At 42.6% G+C, this 25,816-nt stretch overlaps 1 protein-coding gene across 1 annotated transcript in view; it reads left to right on the forward strand.

Annotated features, from left to right (window-relative positions):
- Positions 1-25,816, forward strand: part of DNAH9 (dynein, axonemal, heavy chain 9) — a 556,281-nt gene that overhangs the window by 170,873 nt on the left and 359,592 nt on the right. The window contains exons 23-26 of the mRNA XM_006863433.1: positions 435-587; positions 4,298-4,423; positions 8,376-8,615; positions 8,979-9,139. Coding sequence (XP_006863495.1) covers positions 435-587; positions 4,298-4,423; positions 8,376-8,615; positions 8,979-9,139 — 680 coding nt within the window. The remainder of the gene's footprint in view (positions 1-434; positions 588-4,297; positions 4,424-8,375; positions 8,616-8,978; positions 9,140-25,816) is intronic.

Raw genomic sequence — 25,816 nt, forward strand, 5'->3', positions numbered from 1 at the left:
GGGCCACCATCACTAACTACTGCCCTTAACCATCCCAATTTGAATAGTGTTAGTGTCCTTTTGCCAGTCACGCCTCTGCGTATGTCTTACTGCACAGTACTGTTTTTTCTTAGGATGAAGGTTTATGAGTTATCCATCATTCTCCTCCAGTCTGGTCCCATTTGTATTAGAGCAAGCAGAAATTAATCAAACTGTGCTGTCTTTATTAGTTTGTAGCTAATGCACAGTGGTCACCAGCTGTCAATTCCTTTGACGGCTTCTATAAAATTCCCGCCTCCACATCACCATCATTATCCCCACAACTTCCTTCTAAATGTTCTGTATCCACCACCGCATCTTTTTCCAGTGATATCCACATGGTAGACACCTAAATACTGCTAATAAGGAACTTCCAAAACGCTTTCCCCAATCCTTCTGCATGGCTTTCTTCATAGGTTCAGCGCCACCTTTCCAAACTTTTTGACAATATGGCCAAGATGCAGTTCCAGTTAGATGACAGTAAGAAACCAACCAAGATAAGCCTGGGCATGTACAGCAAAGAAGAAGAGTACGTGGTCTTCAGTGAGCCTTGCGACTGCAGCGGCCAGGTGAGGAGAACGTCATTTGGCCCTCCTTACACCTTAATGCTCTAGAGTCTGTGTTCTTATCCGTATCCACCTTGGGGATGGTCTTTCTGACCTTAGTCCAGAACTGCTGTGCCTGCCCTGGACTGTCTTTACTTGTCTTGAAATGACTTTACTTGCTTTACTTGTCTTGAAATGACTTTCAATCGGCCTCGAGTACAGTGTGCTGTTTTGGACTATTTTCCTCTCCCTGGGAAGGACACATGTCAACATTCATATCTCTTCCTTAATGACAGTGCCTCAAGCACACCTTGGGGGAATCTGGAGCACTGACATCTTTGCCAGGAGAAAAATGTCCTTTGAAATCAACTACTTTCTTGAGATGTCCTCTCTCTGTACAGATACACTACAGAATCACTTCTGCTTTTCTCCAAGAACTTCACCTACGAGAGCCAATTGCCACACTTTTCTATACCTCTGAATCTGTTCTGCACATTTCAAAGAACATGGACCAGAGAACTAGTCTCTCCCCAAATTCTTCCCCAGCCTTCCACATCTCCACTGAAGCATAAATCCTTTCATGCTCATTCTCTTAAATGTCCACCAAAGCTTTGTGCCTTGGGGTTCTTATCTAATTTACTTTAACACCTAGAGAAAAGATCTTTTACAGGATTCTACCGTATCCCACCTGAATTTAGAGATCATCCCAAGCGCATATTTGATGCATTAGATACTAATGACAAAAAACCATCAAGAAGATCATGCAGGGGAAAGACAGGAAAGAAGGAGAAGACCAAAATGATATCAGAAGAGACTCTGAAACTTGTTCTTGAATATAGAGCAGCTAAAGCAACTAGAATCAACAAGGAAGTAAAAGAACTGAATAGAAAATTTCAAAGGGCAGCCCGAGAAGACAAATCAAAGTATTGTAATGAAATATGCAAAGACCTGGAATTAGAAAACCAAAAGGGAAGAACATGTTCTGCCTTTCTCAAGATGAAAGAACTGAAGGAAACATTCAAGCCCTGACTTGCAGTACTGAAGGATTCTATGGGCAAAATCTTGAATGGTTCGAGAAGCATCAAAAGAAGATGGAATAAATACACAGAGTCATTGTACCAAAAAGAAATGGTTGATGTTCATCCATTCCAAGGAGTAGCAGATGATCAAGAGCCAATGATACAGAAGAAAAAAGTCTAAGCTGCACTGAAGGCATTGGCAAAACAATGGCTCCAGACGTTGATGTTGTACAAATTGAAATATTTCAACACACTGATGAAGCACCGAAAAAGCTAACTTGTCAAGAAATTTGGAAGACCAGTCAACTGGAAGAGATCCATAATTGGCCCATTCCCAAGAAAGATGACTCAATGGAGTGAGAAAATCATCAAACAATATTGTGAATATTACATGCAAGTATAATTTTTCTGAAGAGAATTCAAAAATGGTTGCAGCAATACATCAACAAGGAACTGCCAGAAATTCAAGCTGGATTCAGAAGAGGACGTGGAACAAGGAATATTATTACTGATGGATCTTGGCTGAATATAGACAATATCAGGAAGATTTTTTTGTTGTTACTAAATGCTGTTGAGTCGCTTCTGACCCATAGTGACCTTGTTTCCAAGGAGCGGCTGGTGGGTTTGAACCTGCGACCTTGTGATTAGCAGTCCAGTGTTTATCCTACAGTGTCACATCAAGACTCCTAGTGCTTTATTGAGTATGCAAAGACATTAAACTGTGTGGAACATGACAAATTATGGACTACATTGTGAAGAATGAGTATTCCAGAGCACTTAATTGTGCTCATGAAGAACCTGTACATAGACCAAGAGGCAGTCATTCGAACAGAACAAGAGAACACTGAATGGTTTAAAATCAGGGAAGATGTGCTTCAGGGCTGTATCCTTTCACCATACTTATTCAGTCTATATGCTGAGCAAATAATTGGAGAACCCAGATTATATGAAGAAGAAAAAGTGACATCAGGATTGTAGAAAGATGCATTAGCAACCTGCAATATGCAGATGATACAACCTTGTTTGATGGAAGCCAAGAGAACTTAAAATACTTAGTGATGAAGAGCAAAGATCACAACTTTCAGTATGGATTACACCTCAATGTCAAGAGAACAAAAATCGTCACAACTGGACCAATAAATAACATCATGATAAATGGAGAAAAGATTGAAGTTGTCAAAGACTTCATTTTACTTGGATCCACTGTCAACACTCATGGAAGCTGCAGTGAAGAACTCAAATGATGTATTGCATTAGGTAAATCTGCTGCAAAAAAGCCTTTCTAAAGTGACACTTTCTAAAATGTCAAAAGAGCAAAGATGTCTGTTTGAGGACTAAAGTGTGCCTGACACAAGCCATGGTATTTTCAGTAGTCTCATATGTATGTATGTGGTGCTCACTGTAGGATAAGCACAGGGCTGCAAGATCGGTTTGAACCACAAGGTCAGTGGTTCAAACTCACCAGCCACTTCTCAGAAACCCTATTCAGGATCACTATGGGTCAGAAAGGGCTCAACCACACGTAACAACAACAACATATGCATATGAAAGTTAGACAGTGAATAAGGTAGGCTGAGGAAGAATTGATACATTTACATTTTGGTGTTGGCAAAGAATATTGAGAGTACCATGAAAGGAGCTCTGGTAGCGTAGTGGTTATGAATCGGGCTGCTATCAGCAGTTCCACAGGAGAAAGAGGAGGCTTTCTGCTCCCGTAAAGATTTACAGCCTCGGAAACCCTGTGCAGGGTCACTATGGGTCGGAACCGACTCCATGGTACTTAACAACAACAACAACAACAACATGCACTTCTAGAAGAACAAACAAGTCTGTCTTGGAATAAGCACAGTCTGAATGTGTCTTAGAATTGAGATAGGAAGACTTCTTTGTCATTTTTTGGACATGTTGTCAGGACGGATCAGTTCATGGAGAAAGACATCATGCTTGGTAAAGTAAATGAAAATGAGGACGACCCCTAATAAGATGGATTGGCACAGTGGCAGCAGCAATGGGCTCAAGCGTAACAATTGTCAAATGGTGGAGGTCTGGGCAGTGTTTCATTCTGTTATGCATGGGCTAGCTTTGAGTTGGAACCAACTCCACGGTATCTAAACAAATAACAGTACTTTAATCCACTTGTATCTTGGAAAGCAACTCTATTATCAGAAAATAACCCAAAGTTCTTAGTTATATGAGAACCATCTTAGAGTTTGATTCAAAATGTACTCTTTTTTTGTAGACCCATAAAGTATTTAGTTGGAAACTTGTGTTACCTCTCTATAACCAGCATGAACAGGAGGGACCTGGGAATCCATGGACTGATTTACACCTGTTGTTGTCATGTGCTGTTGAGTTGGTTCCAAATGATAGTGACCTTGTAATGGGTTTCAGGGAAGGACTGGCCGGTTTGAACTGTTGACCCTGCTTGCTTGCCAGTCCAGTGCTTATCCTACAGTCCTATACCAGGAATTTATTTGCACCTTGCAACCCAGATTTAGAATTCCTTGTATGAATTCTGGGTATTAGCGCTCCCACAACCTGCTACTCTGACCTGCATTTTCCAACTGGACACATCTGTGTTGTTATTGAAGACCGGCCTAGTGCCAGCATGCCTGGCTCCCTTCTCATCACTGCGTTGGATTAAGTGGAAGAAAACCTATGCTGTCGATCAGCTCTTCGTAGGTGCCCAGTTTCTAACGCAGGTTCTTCTTTCAGGTAGAAATATGGCTGAACCACGTGCTTACTCACATGAAAGCCACTGTGAGGCATGAGATGACAGAAGGTGTAACTGCCTATGAAGAAAAGTCGAGGGAGCAGTGGCTCTTTGACTATCCAGCTCAGGTATTTTCCTAAGACGGACCTTGGTGGACCCTCCTCTTCCACTAGGCTCTCCTTCTCAGCAGTCTCCTGTGGCTCTCAGGGCTGCCTAAACAGCAGACGTGCAGTTTGTTTCACGGATGGGAGACGATGCACCTGTAGTCTGTAATGATCAGCCAGCGTAGAGAAAGGGGTTGTCGTCCATGGTGTAATTGAACCCTTAATCTGAAGAATCAAGGGTTGCTCATTTTTACCTATAGTAGCTACAGTAGGAAGAAGATAGAACCAATTTAATTCAACAAATTCTCATTGAGCCAGCCTATTTTGCATCTGTCAGCCTCTGAGCTAAGTACCCAAGCCACCAGCAGGGAAACAAGACAATGTACCTTGGCCTTCCTGAAGTTTATAGGTTAATATGGAAGTCAGTCACTTATCAATGTGATTGATGTGATCCTAGGGAAGGTTCAGGATATTCTGGGAACATACAGCTGGTTAGTGGGATCTGGGGACCATCCCCCTTGGCTATGACATTTAAACTGAGATTTGAAAGTGTTGTTGTTGTTGTGTGCTGTTGACTCACAATGACCCTGTATAGGGTTTCGGAGAGTGGTGGGTGGATTCAAATAAGTCTAAGATGAAGAGAAAGAACAATCACAAATGAGGGGGGAAAGTATGCTCAGAAGCAATGGAGCCATGGAGAGCATAATGAAGAAGTAAGGAATTGAGTGTGGGTAGCACAAACAGGTAGGAAGTAAGGGACAGAATCTGGATTCTGTCTGGAGGTAGCCAGAGCCAATTTAAAAAAACAAAAACCACTTGTTTATTGTACATTGTGTGAAGGGTTACAGACAAGATGATTAATTTTTACATTCAATAAATCACACACTTTGTTTCATCTCAATGATTGTAATCCCATCCATGTAACAACAGTTATCCCGCTTCCTCCCTGTACTTCCTGTTTCCTTTCCACCCTCCTTCCCATCCCTTCTCCACTTTGTCCTTAGGTGCATGTTCCCCTTTTGATTTTGAATGGTTGACCATTCCATGGCGAGTGTACCTTACTCAGTTGTTGGGCCCCCTATCAGAAAGCAATTCTTATAGCCCTTGTTAGGGATTCTGACTTGATTCTGAATTCTGACTCCTTTACAGGGTTTTTAGTAGGGGAAGAAAAGAAGGGGGAGATTTAGTGAGAATTTTCTAAATGACGCTGGCTGCGATATACTTCTCTTCCTTTCCTCTGTACTAGTACCGGTACATTTAGAGGTATGGATATTTGCTGGTAACTGAATTAGATAGGATTGCCCTTGAGTGAAGTGAGGAACTAGAACAAACTGTTGTTCGTCATTCAAAGACTGAGTAAGAACCAGCCAAGCGGAATGAGACGTGGTACCTTTATAGACAAAAGGAAAACCTGGGAATAGTAATTACGGAAACCAAAAAAAGAAACTAAATATAAGGCAAAAGAATGAAAATGCTGAGTGCTTCCAAAAAATCAAGCAAAATCAAGAGGCTGAGGAATGTCTATGCAGAAAGAGTCAGTAGATTGGTAGGCAGCGAGAGACCACAGCTCAGAAAAAGGTGGAAAAAGTTGATAATGAGTGGAGCTAACTCTCTCAGGAAACTTGGCTGTGGGGAAGAGACATTAACCAGGCTGCAGAGGGAAGGCGTAGTGCTTTAGCAGTAGAGTTGGAACATGGCATCAAGTCATTCAAACACAACCACCAATGCAAAATACAATATGCATAAATTCAAAGATAAAATGAACAAATTAGGGAATAGTATATATTTTTTTCCCACTACAACAGGATTCTCTATTTCCGAAAAACAATAGTTCCTATCAGGATTCCTTTGAAATTGGATTTGTATTTTAAGTATTAATGCATTTAATTCTGCTTGGGGTTTTTTTTTTTTCTCAAATTTTTATTGTGGAGTGAAGGTTTACAGAGCAGATCATCAGTTTTGCAGTCAATAGATCATGAACTTCATTTCGATGAAAACAATCCCTCCATGTACCATCAGCTAACAGTATTTACCTCCATTCCCTTTGATTCTTGCATTCCTCCCTGAGTCTCCGGCTACCTTCATCTTTCCTATGTCATCCTCCCTTCTGTATATGGCCTTCACTGTCACCCAAGTGAACATGTGTCTGTCCTCTGTTGTTGTTGTTGTTAAGTACCATGGAGTCAGTTCTGACTCATAGTGACCCTGCACAGGGTTTCCAAGGCTGCAAATCTTTACGGGAGCAGAAAGCCTCATCTCTCTCCCGCGGAACAGCTGGTAGTTTCAAACTGCCGACCTTGAGGTTAGCAGCCCAATTCGTCACCTCTATGCTACCAGACTACCCTGTAGTCAGTGAATAATTCTCCAACACCTGGTAACCATCACAGAATGTTTCTTTTAGCATGAAAACCTTTTCTTGACATTTTAAAATAGTGGTCTCATACAATACTTGCCCTTTTGTGATTGGCTAGTTTCACTCAGCTTCACCCATGTTATGAAGTATTTCACAAATTAATCATTCTTCTTTACCATTACATAGTATTTCATTGTGTGCGTGCACCCAAGTTTGCGTAACCATTCCTCTGTTGGTGAGCGTTTAGGCCGTTTCCTTTTTTTGCTATTGTGAATAGTGCTGAAGTCAGCGTGGGTGTGCAAATATCTGTTTATGTCATGGCTCTCATTTACTGAGGATATGTATCAAACTGAGGGATTGCTGGATTCCACAGTATTTCTATTTCCAACTTTCTGAGGACACACCATATAGTTTTCCACAGTGGTTACACTATTTTACAGTCCTACCAGAAGTGTATGGAGCTCTGGTAGCATAGTGGTTACAAATCAGGCCATGAACCTTAAGGCCGGGAGTTCGAAACTACCAATTGCTCCGCGGGAGAAAGATGAGGCGTTCTGCTCCCGTAAAGATTTACAGCTTCGGAAACGCTGTACAGGGTCTTTTTGAGTTTTCCTATTAATTGCGGGGGTAACATCTGTATCAGAATTTGAGGCATCAAAAGTTGTCCCCTCTTACTATTGCAACAGATTTCATCTACAGCCGTACCATCCAAACCAGATGATATTACAGATAAACAACATGTAGAAAGTTTCTAACATGATGTATCAAAATTATAGGGGATTCCATATTAAGTTTTCCATTAAACAGACGAAATATTTACTTGCATCACTTTTTTCCCCCATTTATTTTTGACCTCTGAAAAACACAATTCATGCTGACCACATTGAATTTTGGTGAGACTGATACATTTGGGGTTCTGGGCTTTAGTGGTAACTAGATCCATAACCGGACATCAAATTGCCCTTGCAAAGTGTGTAGCGTAAAATGAGGGTATAGAACAAACTAGAACAAACCCTTGTTCATCCCTCGAAGGCTGAATAGGCCAGAAGGAACCAGTCAAGCAGAATGAAAAATGGTATCTTTCTAGATGAAAAGAAAGCCAGACAATGGTAGTTACGTCTTCAGTAGGAGACATTTCAAAGTCATGGGTTTAAAGGAATAAAACTGTCCTAATTGTGGACAAGCAAATACGTACCAGTGATAATCAGCACTGACTCAGTGAACTAGAATACTCAGGCTCCACGAGGTGCTGGAGGAACAGAGCAAACACTGGTGAGAACCTTATTGAGATTCTCCGCAAATAACTCAGTCAGTGATTCTCCCAAACATAGGAAAGCTGCTGCTTCTGGGAAGTGAAAACCTAATGGTCAGGGTGGAACTGTATAGAATCAACGTATTCTCAATTAAATCACATGTACAGAGTTGTTTTCCCTACTTGTGTTGTAACAGCTTCACATTTCCAAAGAGTTCTTAGCTCACTTAGTGGATGCTGGTGGGAGAGGATGGGAAGGGGATTGTGTGGTCCACGTGATTCTATCCTCGGCCCTTGCTGAGTGATGAGTGGGCTGATGGAAGACAGTCTAGGTAAAACAGTTATCTACCCAGTGACTCTTGATGCCACAGGTGGCCCTGACCTGTACACAGATCTGGTGGACAACAGAGGTGGGCATTGCGTTTGCCAGGCTGGAGGAAGGCTATGAGAATGCCCTGAAGGACTACTACAAGAAGCAAGTGGCCCAGCTCAAAACCCTCATCACAATGCTGATTGGCCAGCTTTCCAAGGGGGACCGGCAGAAGATCATGACCATATGCACCATTGATGTGCATGCCCGCGATGTGGTGGCCAAGATGATATCTCAGAAGGTAGGTTCCAAACCCCAGGGGTGTCCTTCTTTTTGAGCAGGTATGGCCATAGATATTGGAGTTAGGACAAAGCTCACATACAGCCAAACCATGGGGCTCTAGTGCTTACATGGCACCAGACAGAGAGCTTGGGGAGGATTTTGGTGGTTCCTCCTCCCTCCTTGTAAAACCTTCAGTGAAACGGTGCCCTCAGAGAAGTTCATGCTTTCTTTGCTGTGGCAATCAGAGGGGATTGATTGCACTTTAGTCTAGCAGATCACACCCAAGTCATCCAAAGCTCTGAATATCCTGAGGTTGAAGAGCCACCTGCTACAACCTGCATTCCAGTGCGAGTCACCCACATACTCTGAACTTCCACTTTAGGTAGATAACGCCCAGGCTTTCCTCTGGCTGTCTCAGCTGCGCCACCGGTGGGATGATGAGGCCAAACACTGCTTCGCCAACATCTGTGATGCCCAGTTTCTGTACTCCTATGAGTACCTGGGAAACACCCCTCGTCTGGTGATCACTCCTTTGACTGACAGGTGAGCACTGAGGGCTGCTGTGGACAGAGAAACCTACTGCTGCCTGGTCCAGGTCACCCGATGGCCGTCCGGGGTCTAGGTAACCTTTACTTGCTGTTTGTCCAGTTATCTGCAGTTAGCTCTTGATAGAGGAGATATAAGATGAAACTGAAACATTGTAGGGCAGAGTCCTTCTGCACGTTCCCAAGTCAAAAAATGAGCCATGGTTTTTGAAGACGTAGGTCCTGCTATGGCACTATAGGATAAGCACTGGATTTCTAACTGCAAGGTTGGTGGTTCAAACCCACCAGCCACTCCTTGGAAACCCTTTACAGGAGAGGTGGGGGCACCTTTTTTCTGCCATGTGCCATTTGGATATTTTTAACACCATTAGCTGGCCATGCACAATTATCAATTTTTAAAAGTACAATGATCAATTTTTAAATTAGCCAGCTATATATAATATGATGTTTGGAACTGCAGTTGTCTTGGCAGGGCCGGACCAAATGATTTCAGAGGGCTTTTTATGGCCTGTGGGCCGAACATTCCCCACCCCTGCTTTGCTGGGTCTCTATGAGTCAGAACTGACTCGACAACAACAGTCCTATAGCAGCTAAGAGCGTGGGCTTTGTAGTCACACACGTGGGTTCTAACCCAGCTCTGACACATATCAGCTGTCTGACCATGAAAACTTGACCTCTATAACTCTTGGTTTCCTTATCTGTGTAATAGGGGTAGTAATCCATACCACACATGGTTGTTGTAAAGATTAAATACAGCCATGATTGTAAAGAGTTTTGTGTACAGTACATGCTCAGTAAATTATTCCTAATATTTCTTTTTCGATCACATAATTGATCCATTGGAACATTCATACCAAGATAAATAAGATAGTTCCTACCACTAAGGGATTTCAAATTGTTTGGGGAGATATCTTCTCTGTCATTCTCATTAATTCATTTGAGAACGAATTCATGACAGGCACTGCCCTAGTCACTGGGGCATACAATGATGACTAAAACACTTCCTCCCCTTAGAGTACAATTCTAGTGAGTAAAGTAAGTCATATACAGATAAAAATTTAAATAGCACAAGGGAAAAGCATGCAGGGCCAGCCACAGTATAAACAGGAGACAAAGCCGTATTTATTACCAGTTTCTAAGCACGTAAACTAGCAGTGAGTCCTCTCACAGCAGAGGAAAAGGGTGGGGGAGCTTCAGGGAAAAGATGGTTCCTGAGCTGGACTTTGAAGCCTCTGTAGGAGCTTAGCAGGATTTGAGCCAGTTTTAGGATCGCTGCCAGGGTGTCTGTGCAATGGTATGTAAATCGATGTGTGTCAGTTTTTCTATTGCGAAGACAGAATTATCCGCATACTGGCTACAGATTTCATTTTAATCAACTTTTTAAAAAGGCACATAATTTTATTCTACATAATCGCCTTGCTTTTTAATACATTTTAAACTATCAACAAGTTTTCTTATTCCCCTTATTTTAAAATGCTTTAGGCTGAGCTACAAGCCACGAATGCACTGCTGTCTTCACTTCTTCATCAGAGGTGAATCTTGGTCCTTGAAGCTGCTTCCCATGCAAGACGGCGGTGCATTTATGGCTCACAACTCAGCATAAAACATTTTAAAATAAGGGAATAATAAAGCTTGTTGACAAATGGACAGAGTGTATTGCAAAGCAAGGAGATTATGAGGGAAATGATGTATTTGTCTTTTCTAAAAGTTGATTTAAAATAAATTCTACAGCCAGAGTGCGGATAATTTTTTACTCACCCTCGCAGAATTCAAAACTGAATTCATTAAAGTGGTCTAGGGTGTGGCACTGTAGGATAAGCACTGGACTGCGAACCACAAGGTTGATACTTCAAATCCACCCAGGTGCTCCTCAGAAACCCTATACAGGGATGCTAAATCAGATCCGATTCAGTGGCACTTAGCCATAATGACAGGTTGTGATACTGCAGGATGATGCACTGGACCACACAGTCGGTTTGAACTGCAAAGTCCAAACCTCACCAGCCACTCCTTGGGAAACCGAGGTCGTATACATGGTCGCTATGAGTCAAAACTGACTCGACGGCTCTAAACAACAACAGGGGCCTCAAAGGTTAAAAAAAATAAACAAAAATTACTAAGTCTACTGAGAAGCATTCCTGGAAATTGGGCTACCCTCAGCAATGACACAGAGATGGGGAAACTCAATACATGTCCCTGGAAGGTGGAGAAAAGTCTTTCAATGCTGGGAGAGGCTGGGGTTAACTGCAACTGAGTTGGTGACTGATTCAGATTAACCCTGTGCACAGCACAAGAGAATGCTCTGCGTCCTACAGCATCTGCATGATTAGTTGTGGACTGGACCTTTGTGACCCATAGGGTTCTCAGCTTTTTAGAAGTAGATTTCCAGGCCTTTCTTCCTAGTCTTAGTCTGAAAATTCCGCTGAAACCTGCTTGGCATCATAGGAACACACCATCCACCACTGTCAGACCAGTGGTAGCTCCACACAAGGTGCACTGGCTGGGAGTGGAAGTGATCTCCCTCATGAAAGGCAAGGATGCCACCATTGAGCCACCAATAACCCAACAGGAGAGGCCGTAGCCCATAAGACTGGGAGGACTTTAGAGGAGGAAGAATATATTCTTTATCCTATAGATCATTACAAACCACTCAAACATAGGTAGTGGTGATGGAAAAGTTGCACAGCTGATGATTATAATCTCTGTCAATAAATGACCGGGCCGACTGGTCAGAAAGAGCCTGGAGGAACCTGAGACGGTGGTCCTAGAGCATCCTTCAGAACTGGACTGGAACTCACCCTTGTGGCCCAGTTTTCAACCATGCAGTAGATAGGCATGTAGTGGGGACAAGTACACTAACTAGTAAGGCATGCTTATTCAAAATCAAGCGTAGTGGTTACGAATCGGGCTGTGAACTGCAAGGTCAGCAGTTTGAAACTACCAGCTGTTCTGCAGGAGAAAGATGAGGCGTTCTGCTCCCGTAAAGATTTACAGCCTCGGAAACCCTGTACGGGGTCGCTATGAGTCGGAACTGACTCCACGGCACTCAACAACAACAACAACAACACTCAAAATCAAAGGGCAGCATTTACCTAAGGACAAAGTTGAGAAGGTGGATGGAAGGGAACTAGGACCCACAGGGAGGAAGTCGGATAAACATTGTTGTAGGAAGGGATTGTAATCATTGAGAGGACACAAAACGCATGATCTGTTGAATGTAAAAAATGATGATCTTGTCTGTAAACCTTCACTCAATTAACAATAAAAAAGTTTTAAAAAATTGTAACATAAATTGTACAATTGTAGTAAGTTGAATTGACAAAGTTGTGTAATAGATATGTTTACAACAACAAAGAGCAGCTGCTGAGGCAGCTTATATACAACCAAACCCCTCATGGAATTCAGTTACTTGGTTTGGACATTTAGGGTTATGGTGTCATGGACATCCCAGTTCATTGGCCTAATAATAATACCACATTTAATGCTTCTGTTTCTACCTCCAAGTTCATTGTTTACTGTCTGGGACCTTAAAAGCTTGCAAGTGGCCATCTAAGTCACAAAAGTTGCTTTCGATTCTCCTGGAGCAACAGAAGAAGGAGAATCAGAAATAGAAGGAATAGGTGGAATATGCAGCTAATTGCCTCCATCAACAACTGCTTCCTATGCCATGAAACCAGAAGAACTGGATGCTGCCCAGCTACCATGACTGAATATTTTGATAAAAGATTCTGTAGAAAAATCTTGATCAAAAGGGGGAAAATGCTGAACAGAATTTCATATGCTCATGGACTCCAGACTTCCTGGAGCCATAGAAGCTTGGTGAACCTTAGAAATTACTACGTCAAGATCATCTTTAAGCTTAAACCAAAAAGTCATCTTAAAACAAAAGGGTGTTTTAGCTTAACTAGTAAAAAAGTAAAAGAAAAAAATATCTACGTGAGCAGTGTGCTCTCTTGAAACTACCAAAGTGGGATCCAATGGGTAGGAGTGACTCAAAAGGTTAGCGAGAACCCTAAATGGGCAGTGAGTTGACATTAATGGGGGAAGAACAACTCAGAAATGAAGGAGAGAGGGACTGCACAGCGCTCAAACAATGCAATCGGACGGTAACGTCACTGAATGGTGTGTGTAGAAATGATTGAACTAGTGTGTGTTTTTCTTTGTACATTTTCAACAACTGCAACAAAATTAATTTTTAAAAAATTTATCAGAGAAGCCAGATGATGAAAACTATAATTTGTGAAGACTAAAAGGAGCTCTGGTAGTGTAGTGGTTACGAATCGGGCTGCGAACCACAAGGTCAGCGGTTCGAAACTACCAGTTGCTCTGCGGGAGAAAGATGAGGCTTTCTGCTCCCGTAAAGATTTATAGCCTCAGAAACCCTGTACAGGGTCGCTATGGGTCGGAACTGACTCAACAGCAGTTAACAACAACAACAAATCTGATAGTGAGTGAGTCCTGGTGTGGCACTGTGGGTTAATGCACCAGACTGCAAAGCCATTTGAACTGCAAGGTTGGCGATGCAAGCTCACCAGCTGCTCCTTGGAAACTCTATACAGGGTCTCTATGGGTCGGAACCAACTCAACGGCACTTACCACCATCAACAATCTGATAGTAGTCCTGGTATGTAGTTGTAAGCATTGGACTGCTCACCACAAACGTGATCAGTGATTCAAACCCACCGGCTGCTCCTTGGAAATCCTAGACAAGGTTGTTATGAGTTGAACCGACTTGACAGCACTTCACAACCACAACAACAATCTGATAGCAGAGCTTGAACAAAGAAGAGAGAAGACAAAGGTCATGGTTGAAGTGAGATGTGATATTTCAATTTTGCTGAGATTTCTGTAAATTCCGTTAAGAACTCATACTCTTTTCTTATGCTTCAATTGAACACCAAATCCTTTCTTTAAAGGAGTATCATGTTCAAATGACTATTATTGTTAAGTGCTGTTGAGTTGGCTCCAAATCATAGTGACCCTGTGTAGGGTTTCCAAGAGTAGCTGGCAGGTTTGAACTTTGCTGTGACCAGTCCAGTGCTTGTCCTACAACCATACTAGGGCTCATTCAAATGACTTTTGTTGTTGTTGTTGTTGTTGTGTGCAGTCGAGTCGGTTCCAACTCATAGCAACCCTGTACAGCATTTCCGAGGAGCGGCTGGTGACTTTGAACCACTGACCTTGCAGTTCAAACCGACTTTGAGGTCGAGTGCTTTTCCTACGGTGACACACCAGGACTCAAATGACTGGTGTGCTGTAAATAAACAACCTGTGGGTAACAAACTGTGACGTTTATAATGTCCAAATGGAATCAGGGTGATCCTTCAGCTAATTTTCTTTCCACCTATTTCAAGAGATGAACACAGTGGCTCCATACGATTAACAGTGGACTGTGAACCACAAGGTCCATGCTCAAAGCCCACCAGATGCTCCGTGGGAGCAAGATGAGGCTTCCTGCTTCCACGAAGATGTGAGGCCCCAGAAACCTTATACAGGGTCATTATGGGTTGGCGCTGACTCGATGGCATGTAAAAAAACAAGAATTCAACCTGTATACTGGTCAATCCTCAATTCTTCTTCTAAATAACATATACCAGGTACATTTTCATCAGTGTGCTCATAAGGTGGATGGAAGTTTGGGAAATCCAAAGTAATGGGAAGTCCTTGGACTTCATCTCTAGAGTGAAACGTGATGGTTCATCTCCTTTCATTTCTCCTTAGTATCTGTATTCCGGTTTCCTGCCCAGTTGGCTCCCCTTTGACTTTGCATCTCTCTCTCTCCTGTGGGACCTCACAGAAGTCATTCACCATCTCCAGTGACTTCACAAAAACCAACAACCAAGCCTAGTGCTCTTGAGTCCAATCCCACTCATGCTGACCCTAGAACAGAGCCACTCCATCATGTTTTCTTGGCTTTACAGAAACAAATCACCAGGTCTTTTTTTCACAGTCCTGTTGGGTGGGTTTGAACCACGAAACTCTGGGTTAGTAGTCAAAAGCCAACTGTTTATACCCCCAGGGACCTTAAACTTTTCATGTTGTTAAGTAAGTACCTTCGAGTCAATTCCAACTCGTAGTGATCCTGTATAGAGTTTCCAAGGAGCAGCTGGTGAGTTTGAACCGCTGATCTTGCTGTTCAAATGATCCTTGTGGTCCAGTGCTTATCCCATAGTGCCACACCAGGACTCCGAACTTTTCATGTTGTTGTTGTTGTTAAATGCTGTCGAGTCGATTCCGACCCAAGGAGCGGCTGGTGAGCTTGAACCACCTGCCTTGTGGTTCGAGCCGACTTTGCAGCCCAGCGAATTAACCCACAGCGCCACACCAGGACTCTCATGGAATGTTATAATTCCTGCCAACCTCTCTGACCCCGCATTCTCTGCTTCAGCCACACTGACCTCCTTCTTGTGCCTTGGTTTCTCTTGGTTCCTTGCAACCTTCACTCAGCTGGTTTCCTGGGCCTGGAATGCCTTTGTTCCACAGACCTCCTCCCATCCTTTAGTCCCACTGTGAGTTCTAAGGGGCCTCTGTGTCGGTCTTTCTAAGAGACACCCCCCTCTGCCTCTCACACATGCAGATGATCCTAATATAATTCCTGTTGATCTCCTTTTGACATTTACAACATTCAGAAACAACTCACTTGCTTGCTTGGTGTCTGCGTTCTTCCTTAGCATATAAGCTTCTTGAGATCAGGGACTTTGTCTCATTTGTTGCTGTCACCAGTTCCTAATAGATGTTAAATTAACGTGTCTTGAATGAATAAATGATTGCTGAATACTGAAAACCCAGTCTGTAAGAATAGACAGAAGGTGGAAAGGGAGGTAGGCTCAGTGGAGGAATCTAATCAGGATTCTGTGTCTGGGCTGCCAAGAGGAAGAAGTAGCTACTCTGTCTTGTGCTCTTGGGAGCCCAGCCCTCTCCCTGCCCAGCTTAAGGTAACATCTCTTCGGAGGGAGTCACAGTGTCTCACAATCTGGGACAATATGGGCAGCAGCAATTCTGAGAGTTGTGGAGTCCTTACGTTTTCCTTGAGCTCAGTCACTTAGAGGGGCTCATTCAATGTGGGGTGAGGGAAGAGTTTTTCCCTCTTCAAGTTTCATTCAGAGTGGATCCTCTCTAGTATATTTGTCACTATGACAATTCTCGGCATGTCATCTTCCATAAACAGGGTAGGAATCTGGTACACTGTTCTGTTTTGGAGTTCCTAGGTGGGTATACGGTTAACATACTCAGCTACTAAGAGAAAGTTGGGCGATATCAGTTCACTTGGAAGTACCTCAGAAGAAAGTCCTGGCAATCTACTTCTGATAAATTAAACACTGAAAACCCTATGGCACACACGGGGTTGCCATGAGTAAGAATCCAATTGACAACTGCTGGTCCTGGTATTCTGTTTTGCAATAGTTTTCCTTCCTGGCTTGAAATATGAGTTAATAGTTTGGGACAGAATCGTTGAGACCATGAAGTATTGGAGCTAGCTCATTAATGTCTGTCTCCCACTTCAATTAGCCCCCATAGGACCTAGCGCCATGTTCAACACATGATTCAGCAAATGTTCTTTGAATGAACACAATCAGATGATTTCTGAGACCCCAGAAATCTCCCCCATCTCCCCCATACCATTTGGAATATCTCCTTCCATTCCACTGACGTACGTATCAGTCGTTACTGTTCTGACCGATAAAGACCCACAAGTCTCATTTGTCTCCTGGGTCTTCACACCTGCGGAGGAGTTGGACAAGATAATTACCTCTTTGGATTTAGAGGTCTCTAGTAGACAAACGCTGAATAGATAGAGGAAAAAGGTAAAGTTCGGAGAGTGAATTTCTTTCTAAAATAGGGATTTATCACCTCTTCGGTGAAACGATGCAAACAAGAACTTGAAGAGAAGATTTGCTGCAAATAATGGCCAATAGTACTTAGACCTTGACCTTGTTTTGAACATTAGATGCTTTTCTAGTATGTGGCTGAATATTTATATGGCAAATTCCATTTTCTCATTGACGTCCATTATTATCTCCAAAAATGTTTTATCCAGAAGAAAATTGACCTCCACAAGAACATCCCATTTTAAAGAGCATTCAGCCTTTGCTTGGTGTGTAGCGTGAGTACATTTAATTCTCCCCTGCCAGAGGAATTAATCAAATGGACAATTGATCCGTACAACCTTTGCACATTCATTAAAAGCACACCCGAATTACAGCACATCTGACTGATTATGCCTGTTTCTTTGGAATTTCCCACTGCCTGAATGGGACTGGAATATATAAGTAGACACAAAGTCTCAGCCATTATTGTAGGAGTTTGGCACAACTCTAAGTTGACGAACTAAATGGAAATGCTTTTTCAGGCTGAATAAAAGCAGTTCACGTAAGTTGTTTCTTTGCCTTTGGATGATCCCCCCTGTTCTTGTTTCCCTTCACTTTCACACACAAGCACCCTCTTTCTGCCTTGCACTGTGTTAAGTACTGCTTTAATCAGCTGCGTATCAATTTTGAGTACCTCTTAATTTATCAGGCACCGCTGCAGGTAGGTGAGATATAATTGAAGCAAGGGTGTTTGAAGGTGATTCACTGGACAAGGACACAACTAGGAAAAGTCATACACTCTTTAAGATTGTCTCTGATATCTTTATTGTAGACAGTTTAGAAAACTTGTAAGTCTATTGAGCCCTCATGTGGTGCTGTAGGGTAAGCATTGTATGGGTAATTGCAAGGTTGGCTGTTCAAACCCACTCTCAGAAACCCTATACGTGGTCACTGTGAGTCAGATCTACTTGATCGCACACAACAACCACTATGATCTGCTATCAAAAGCCACCCTGATAAAGCCAGTATTAACAGTTAGTGTATTTCCTTCTATATGCAGAGTTTTACAAATAAATTGAAATTATATACTATATAGGGAGCGTGGTGGCAATGTACGATAAACACTGGACTGCGTTTCAAGCTTGCCAGTCTCTCCTTGGGAGAAAGATGAGTCTTTCTGCTCCTGCAAAGATTTCAAAAAGCTTCCGAAGCCCCGTACAGGATCACTATGAGTCGGAACCGACTCAGTGGCACTTCATAACAACAACAACAATCGACTATATAAAATAGCAGAGTCTGGATTTTTTACTTAACATGGTATCATATCTATTCTCTTAATGCTCCTCAAGAAGAGTCTAGTAATTAAATTACAGTCTATATACAAGTACCCCACAATTAATAAACTGTTGCCAAGACCTTTGCTCGTAACCAGTCCAATTTTACTTTGACTGGACTTCTCCTACCCCTTGGTGGCCATTACTTGGATTGTGCTTTGTCTTCAAGATCATAAGGCAAAGCCATGTTTCATCTCCTGTTACAGTTCTTTTAAGAAATACTTCAGGATCTCGATTCCACATGTTTAAACTTTCTGTTGAAAGGTCTGCTCCAGTTTGCAGCTGATCTATGCATGAGAGTCTGGGCACCCATGGAGCAGAAAGGTTGCTCCACTTGAATTTTTCAGTCAGAATTCCATAAGCTGAACCAATTAAGATGTCTGTGGTGTTTGCTGTTGGTTTTGCTGTTAATCATTGGTCCTTTTCCATTAGGGCATGTTGTTGTTGTTAAGTGCCGTTGAGTTGGTTCCAACTCATAGCGACCCTGTTTCTAAGGAGAAACTGGTGAGTTTGAACTGCTGGCCTTGTGGTACACAGACCAGTGCTGATCCTACAGCATCTAACCAGAAGTCCATTAGGGCATAAGTGAGCTTAATTATTTCATCAAAAATTGCTGTGAGTGGTCTGCCAATATGGGCTTCATCTTCAACGTCATCTTGTCTGTTCCTAAAATGTGTTATCCTTTTTTAAGTGGGCTACAGCCCCATAAACTTTCTGTAAAGCATCAATGGTTTCACTATTCTTCCACCCCAAGCTTTACCATAAATCTGGTGTTTTTGCTTCAATTTCAGCAAAATTCATGTTGCTCTGCTAGGGCTTCTGTTTAGACTGATGTCTCAGTCTTCCTAGTGTCTCAAAGCAGATCCTATTCAGACATGTTCTAACAAATTACTTCAGTTTATTTTGGTGACATTTTTTTGAAACCCATGCTCGGTTTTTTGTGTGTTTTTTCCCCTAATAATATCCATATTCCAAGAACTTTTTGAAGACCTCAAATTCAAGAAATTCAAACTGGATTCAGAAGAGGGCATCAAACTAAAAATATTGCTGACATCAAATGGATCTTAACTGAAAGCAGAGAATACCAGAAAATTTGTTGTTGTTGTTGTTGTTAACTGCCATTGAGTCAGTTTTGACCCATAACGATCCTGTATAGTGTTTCCAAGGAGCGGCTGGTGAGCTTGAACCACTGCCTTTGTGATTCAAACTGACTTTGTGTTAACCTACAGCTACACTCCAGGACTCCAGAAAAATATTTATTAGTACTGGTGCTTTATTGATTATGCAAAGGTTTTCAACTGTGTGGATCATGATAAGCTACTGATAACACTGTGAAGAATGGGTATATCAGAACACTGAATTGTGCTTTTGTGGAATCTAGATAGACCAAGAGACAATTATTGCAACAGAACAAGAAGATACTGAACTGTCTAAAATCAGGAAACATCTGTGTTAGGGTTCTATCTTTTCACCAATTTATTAAACCTATATGCTGAGCAAATAATCTAAGAAGCTGGATTATTTGAGGAAGAACTTGACATCAGGATTGGGGGAACCTGCAATATGCCAATGATACAACCTTGCTTGCTGAAATACTTACTCATGAAGATCAAAGATGATAGCCTTCGGTGTGAATTGTACCTCAATGCAAAATAAGCCCCAAATCCTCATAAGTGGATCAATAAATAATATCATAATAAATGGAGAAAAGGTTGAAGTTGTTGAAGACTTCATTTTGCTTGGATCCACTTTCAACAATCATGGAAGCAGCAGTCAAGAGATCAAAGAACGTATTGCATTAGGCAAATCTGTTGCAGAAGACCTCTTTAAAGTGTTCAAAAGCAAAGATGTCAGTTTGAGGACTAAGACTCGCCTGACTCAAGCTATGATATTTTCAGTAGCTTCGTACGCATGCGAAAGTTAGACAATGTATAAGGAAGACTATAGAAAAATAAAAACATTTGAATTACGGTGTTGGAGAAGAATATTAAAAGTACCATGGACTGCCAGAAGAACAAACACATCAGAGGTGGAAGAAGTACAGCCAGAATCCTCCTTAGAAGCCAGGATGGGCAGACTTAAGCTCTCATAATTCAGAAGTGTTATCAAGAGGGACCAATCCCTGTAGAAGGATATCCTGGTTGGTAAAATGGAGAGTCAACGAGGAAGACCTCCAACAAGATGGATTGACTCAATGGCAGCAGCAATGGGCTGAAGTATAACAACAATTGTGAGCTTGGTCCAGGACTGGGTGGTATTTCATTCTATTGTGCACAGGGTCACTATGAGTTGGAGCTGACTCGAGGGCACCTAACAACAACAAGCTCTACTTGGAAGATAACGTTGATTCCAATCCTCTTAAATGTTCCTTTCTTAGGTCTAGCCCATCTGGTTTTCTTCCTTCTCATAGTTCAGACACGTTCATGAAGTCCCAATGACTTCAGCAGTATCAAAGGAGAAATCAAGGTGATCCCCCTTCTCAGTTCTGTGGACCCTGCTGTATGGTCAAGTACAATGTGTTGAATTTTGGAGGTAGAAATGACCTCCCAGGACTCCCCCTTCCCCACCCAGGGTCCAGATTCTTAACTGAGGCTTCACTGTGGCGTCCTTCACCTTAGTTAAAGAACAGTGTCCTGGGGAGAGCCCATCATTTTTAAATGTTACAATTATTTAGATTTCTGGTCTACTATTCATTTGATGATCTCTTAATTCAAGTTACTGATAAAGATATTGAGCATCAGTGAACAGAGTCCTCTACATGCCTCAAGGGGCCTCTCTATAAGTACTTAGTTTTATAATTACATTCATTCCTTGGTTATAGTTACTGAGCCATGTAAGAGGCAGAATTCTTAGACTAACACCCAACGGCCCTTTCCTTGTATGACCCTCCCCTCTGAGTATGAGTGAAAACTGTGAATATGAGGAATATCACAGCCATAATTATGTTTTGCTATAAAGATATCTGGTAGCATAGTGGCTACGAAGTGGGTGGCTAACCTCAGGGTCAGCAGTTCTAAACTACCAGCTGTTCCATGGGAGAAAGATGAGGTGTTTTGCTCCCATAAAAATTTACAGCCTTGTAAACCCTGTATAGAGTCGCTATGAGTTGGAACCGACTCCATAGCATGTAACCACACCACCACCACATATGGCAGAAGGGAGTTGATTCCGGTGGGCCAATATAACCATGTTGTTAAATGTTGTAGAGCTGATTTTTGACTCATAGCTACCCCATGTGACAGAGAACTGCCCCATTAGGCTTTCTAGCCAGTGACCTTTATGAGAACAGATCTTTGTGCTGAGGGGCCACTGGGGAGGATCAGACTACCAGCCATTCAGTTAGTAGTCAAGTGCTTTACCAGGGTTCTTTAACGTCATCATTGTTGTTAAATGCTGTTGAGTCAGTTCTGACCCATTTGTTGTTGTTGTTAGGTGCCATCGAGCCTGACCTATAGCGACCCTGTATAAGGGTTCCAAGGAGCAGCTGGTGGGTTTGAGTGTCCCACCTTGAGGTTCAAACTGACCTTGCGGTCCTGAATCCTTAAAAGTGGAGCTTTCTTTCAGCTAAGGGCAAAAAAGGACATCCTATCACATAATTTTGAAGCACAAGAAGGATTTGACAGGACATTACTGCCTTTGAAGATGGAGGATTCCATATGTAAGGTCCTTAGGGTGGCCTTTAGATGCTGAGAGTGCCCCCGATCAATAGCTAATAAGGAAATGGGAAGCTCAGTCCTAAAATTGTCACCAGCCTAAATGAGCTTGGCAATGAATTCTTCCACAAGAGCTTCCAGATCAGAGCTCAGCCCAGCTGACACCTTGACCTTTCCCTGGTGGTACTCTGAGTGGAAACTCACCTGAGCCCCTGGCCTCTAGAACTGCAAGGTAATAAATGGGGGTCCTTTGTGATAATTTGTTACACAACAATGGAAAGCTAAAGCAAATTACCGGTGATGTCACCTCACCATTGCCCAGACTCCAATCCTGTCATAGCCACAAGCTACATATAGCTAAATTCAAGACATAGCATCTTTGATACTTCCTTTATTTGACAGTAACTGAATCAAAAAAGAAATGTTACATTTCATATATTTCTTACCTTGAAAGATAATATGTTGAAAGCAGATAGGTTTTCTGCCTTTCAAGGTATTTTCTTATCTGTTATCTTCACAGCCTGGTGGCGTAGATAAAAATAAAACCTAAATGATTTTCCCAAGGACAATAAGGCCAATTTTAGCTCAGTTTACGAAGCCCTTTCAAACCATTAGAACTGGCCCACAGTGGGAGGGGCTGCCTTCTGGAATAAGAAACTGCGCTGCGCTGGAAGTAAAGGCTATACAATCACATTTTAAGAATTGAATGAAAAGAGAGAGTGTGGCCGGCTGACAAAGCCAAACCTGAGGTCTCTCCCAACACTGTGTTTCCAACATACAGCCAAGCTCCACTGATCCACATTCCTCCTTGCAGCTAGTGGCTCCGTCAAGTGTACAGGATATCTTGCCATTTTTTACAATTGCCATTGTTTTGGATGCAGCAAAGGTATCAAAATGCCTTTGTACAATGAAAATACTATGTGGCGGATTCCGGTGGAACTTTATTTTGGTTTTGGGAGTCACAAGAAGGGCTTAAAAACATGGTCACATCTTAAAGATGCTATGTAGTGGAGACATGATTTGAAGTCTGATCCCAGGAGCAAGAGCTCACTTCAGGAGTAAGTCATGGGTGTTTAAAAGGTCTAACAAGATTACAGACGGAATCCCAGCGCACTTGGCCATCCCAATGATTAGTGGTCCCAAGCATGATGGTAACGTCGTCAATGGCAGGGAGAAATGCTGCTTTTTGCTTCCCCCCCCCCGTCCCCCCACCCCCACATATCTTAGTTACAGACTCCTGGTGTGGTGCTGTAGAATCAGTCAGCACTGGCTTGCAAACCACAAGGTAAGCAGTTCAAAGATACCATCCACTCCTCGGAAACCCTATACGGGGTCGCTATGAGTTGTAACCGATTTGATGGTACTTACCAACAACAACCTTGTTGTTGTTGTTGTCAGGTGCCATCGAGTCGGAACCGACTCATAGCGACCCCATGCACAGCAGAACGAAACAATGTCCGATCCTGGGCCAACCTCACTACCGCTGCCACCCCCGAGTCCATCAATGATGCCACCTGGTCAGTCCATCTTGTTAAAGGTCTTCCTCTTTTTCTCTGACCCTCCACCTTACCCAGCATGACATCCTTCTCCAGTGACTGTTTCCTCTGGACAATGTGTTCAAAGTATGAGAGACGAAGCTTAGCATCTTGGTCTCCAAGGAGCACTCTGGCTGCACTTCTTCCAAAACAGATCTATTGGTTCTTTTGGCAGTCCATGGCACTTTTAGTATTCTCCTCCAACGCCACAACTCAAAGGCATCAATTCTTCTACGGTCTTCCTTATTCACTGTCCAGCTTTTGCATCCATAAGAGGTTATTGAAAATACCATGGCCTGGGTCAGGCGCACCCTAGTCCTCAAGCTGACATCTCTGCTCTTCAATACTTCAAAAAGTTCCTGTGCAGCAGATTTGCCCAATGCAATACGTCGTCTGATCTCTTGACTGCTGCTTCCGTGAGTGTTGATAGTTGATCCAAGAAGAATGAAGTCCTTGACAACTTCAATCTTTTCTCCATTGATAAGAATGTTGTTTATTGGTCCAGTGGTGAGGATTTTTGTTTTCTTGACATTGAGATGCAATCCATACAGAAGGCTGTGCTCTTTGATCTTCATAAGTAAATGTTTCAAGTCCTCTTCACTTTAGTGTTTAATGCATCCAACAACAACCTTAGTTAATAGAAATTACTAGACAGACCAGTTTGCCTTCCTGAGCCTCAGTGTACCCACCTGGAAAATAAGAGGATTGGATTAGTTCATCTCAGGAATAGTTTTCAGTTCTGGGGTGCTGTTATTATGGAAAATAATAATATTGTGGCATTGTCCTACTAGGTGCTGTTTGAATCTAAAGATCAGTAGATGCTCAAAAAGACATTAACACCCAGAGTAGTATTTCCCATACCAGGTTTCCAGGGTTTTCTTGTGGACATGAGTTGTTATTTTTAATGTGAATTGTGAATTATGTGATAGTTTACATGGGAGAACATTAGCTTTTACATTCATCATATCATATATCATTTCATTGTCATGGTTACAATCAACCATGTGTCATCAACCAATCAAAGGATATTACCACCACCACCACCACCACCGGTCATCAGCACACAGCCCCTCTCCCTCTCTGGATCTAGAGTCCTCAGCTGCTCCATCTCTCCATGTCATCATCTCTCTCTGCCTCCATCTCTGGAGTCACTGCTTCTCTGGGTAGGGTCCCACACTGCACTCTTCTCCCTTGATGGTTCCAGAGACCTCTGCTCCTGGACTGCAAAGTCAGTCACTCCCCTCCTTTTGCTACAAAACATCTACCTTTACATTTCCAACCCTCACAATCAGTCCTGATAACAGTTACTCACCATTGTACCACGAACCACAAGGGACCTATCCCCATCTCTTTCATTAGCCCCGCCCAGACAGATTGGATACTACTCAGTGGAGATTCAACCTTCCTCCACGCCCTCTGGATCTAGGTTCCCTCTTGAAACCTTGTAAACCAGTCACTTCTTGCCTTTGTTACCCCCTCCCCCCATTTTGGGTAGCCAATATCCAAGCTGCCCATCCCTGTCTACTCTGTATGGAGGGGGTGGGAATGATCTTCGCTGTAAAGATTTGTTCCCTCTTTTGAGCTACTGCATCCATAAGTGTAGGTCAAGTTCATCAAATTGTATCAGATTACTCTTTTTTTTTTCCCCCTGTTGTTTTCATCTTCTAGTTGAGCTCTGATCATCCAGTCATTGAAGCCAGGTTGAGTGGATATTATCTGCAAGTGTGAGTGTTCTTGTGCATATGCCCTCTCTTCTTATCAGCTGGATGCTTTACTCTCCACTCTAGTCTTCTGTAGCTATGTCACTGACTCTGGGCCCAAGAGTCCCCAGGTCTTGCCGACCAGGTCTCCACCTGGGTTCACAGGAGTCTATTGAACGTTGTAGGGCTGAGCTCGCAGCTTCATTGCTGTTTTTCCCTCACTTCTCCTTATCAGTGACAAACATGGTCATCAATCAGAGCATGTATTCCCATTGAGTGTTAGTCTTGGAAGGGGGTTGCCCTGAGGGGACCCGACCACTTGCCTTGATGTCTCCTGGGTGAGCAGCTTGCTTGTTCTTGTAGTGATCAGTCAGACTGCTGTTATTGTTTTGTATTTTTCTTGTCGGTCTTTCTTTCAAGAAGTATCTTCTGTTCTTCTAGACATTCCAGGTTGGTCTGCTTTTCCTTTCAAGTGGAAATTTCCCACCTCAGAAGATTCTGGGTGAGGTTCAGGATTCCACCTATAGTCTTATGTAATGCAGAGGCTCCTTAGGAAGCCTCCTTCACTGGGCACGTTGTAGCCCCATTTTAGGTATTCCAATCAGTTATAGGCAGAAGATGGACTTACAAGCTTTCAATGGTGAT

Source organism: Chrysochloris asiatica, unplaced genomic scaffold (assembly GCF_000296735.1).
Source record: "Chrysochloris asiatica unplaced genomic scaffold, ChrAsi1.0 scaffold00054, whole genome shotgun sequence".
NCBI classification, from domain to species: Eukaryota; Metazoa; Chordata; class Mammalia; order Afrosoricida; family Chrysochloridae; genus Chrysochloris; species Chrysochloris asiatica.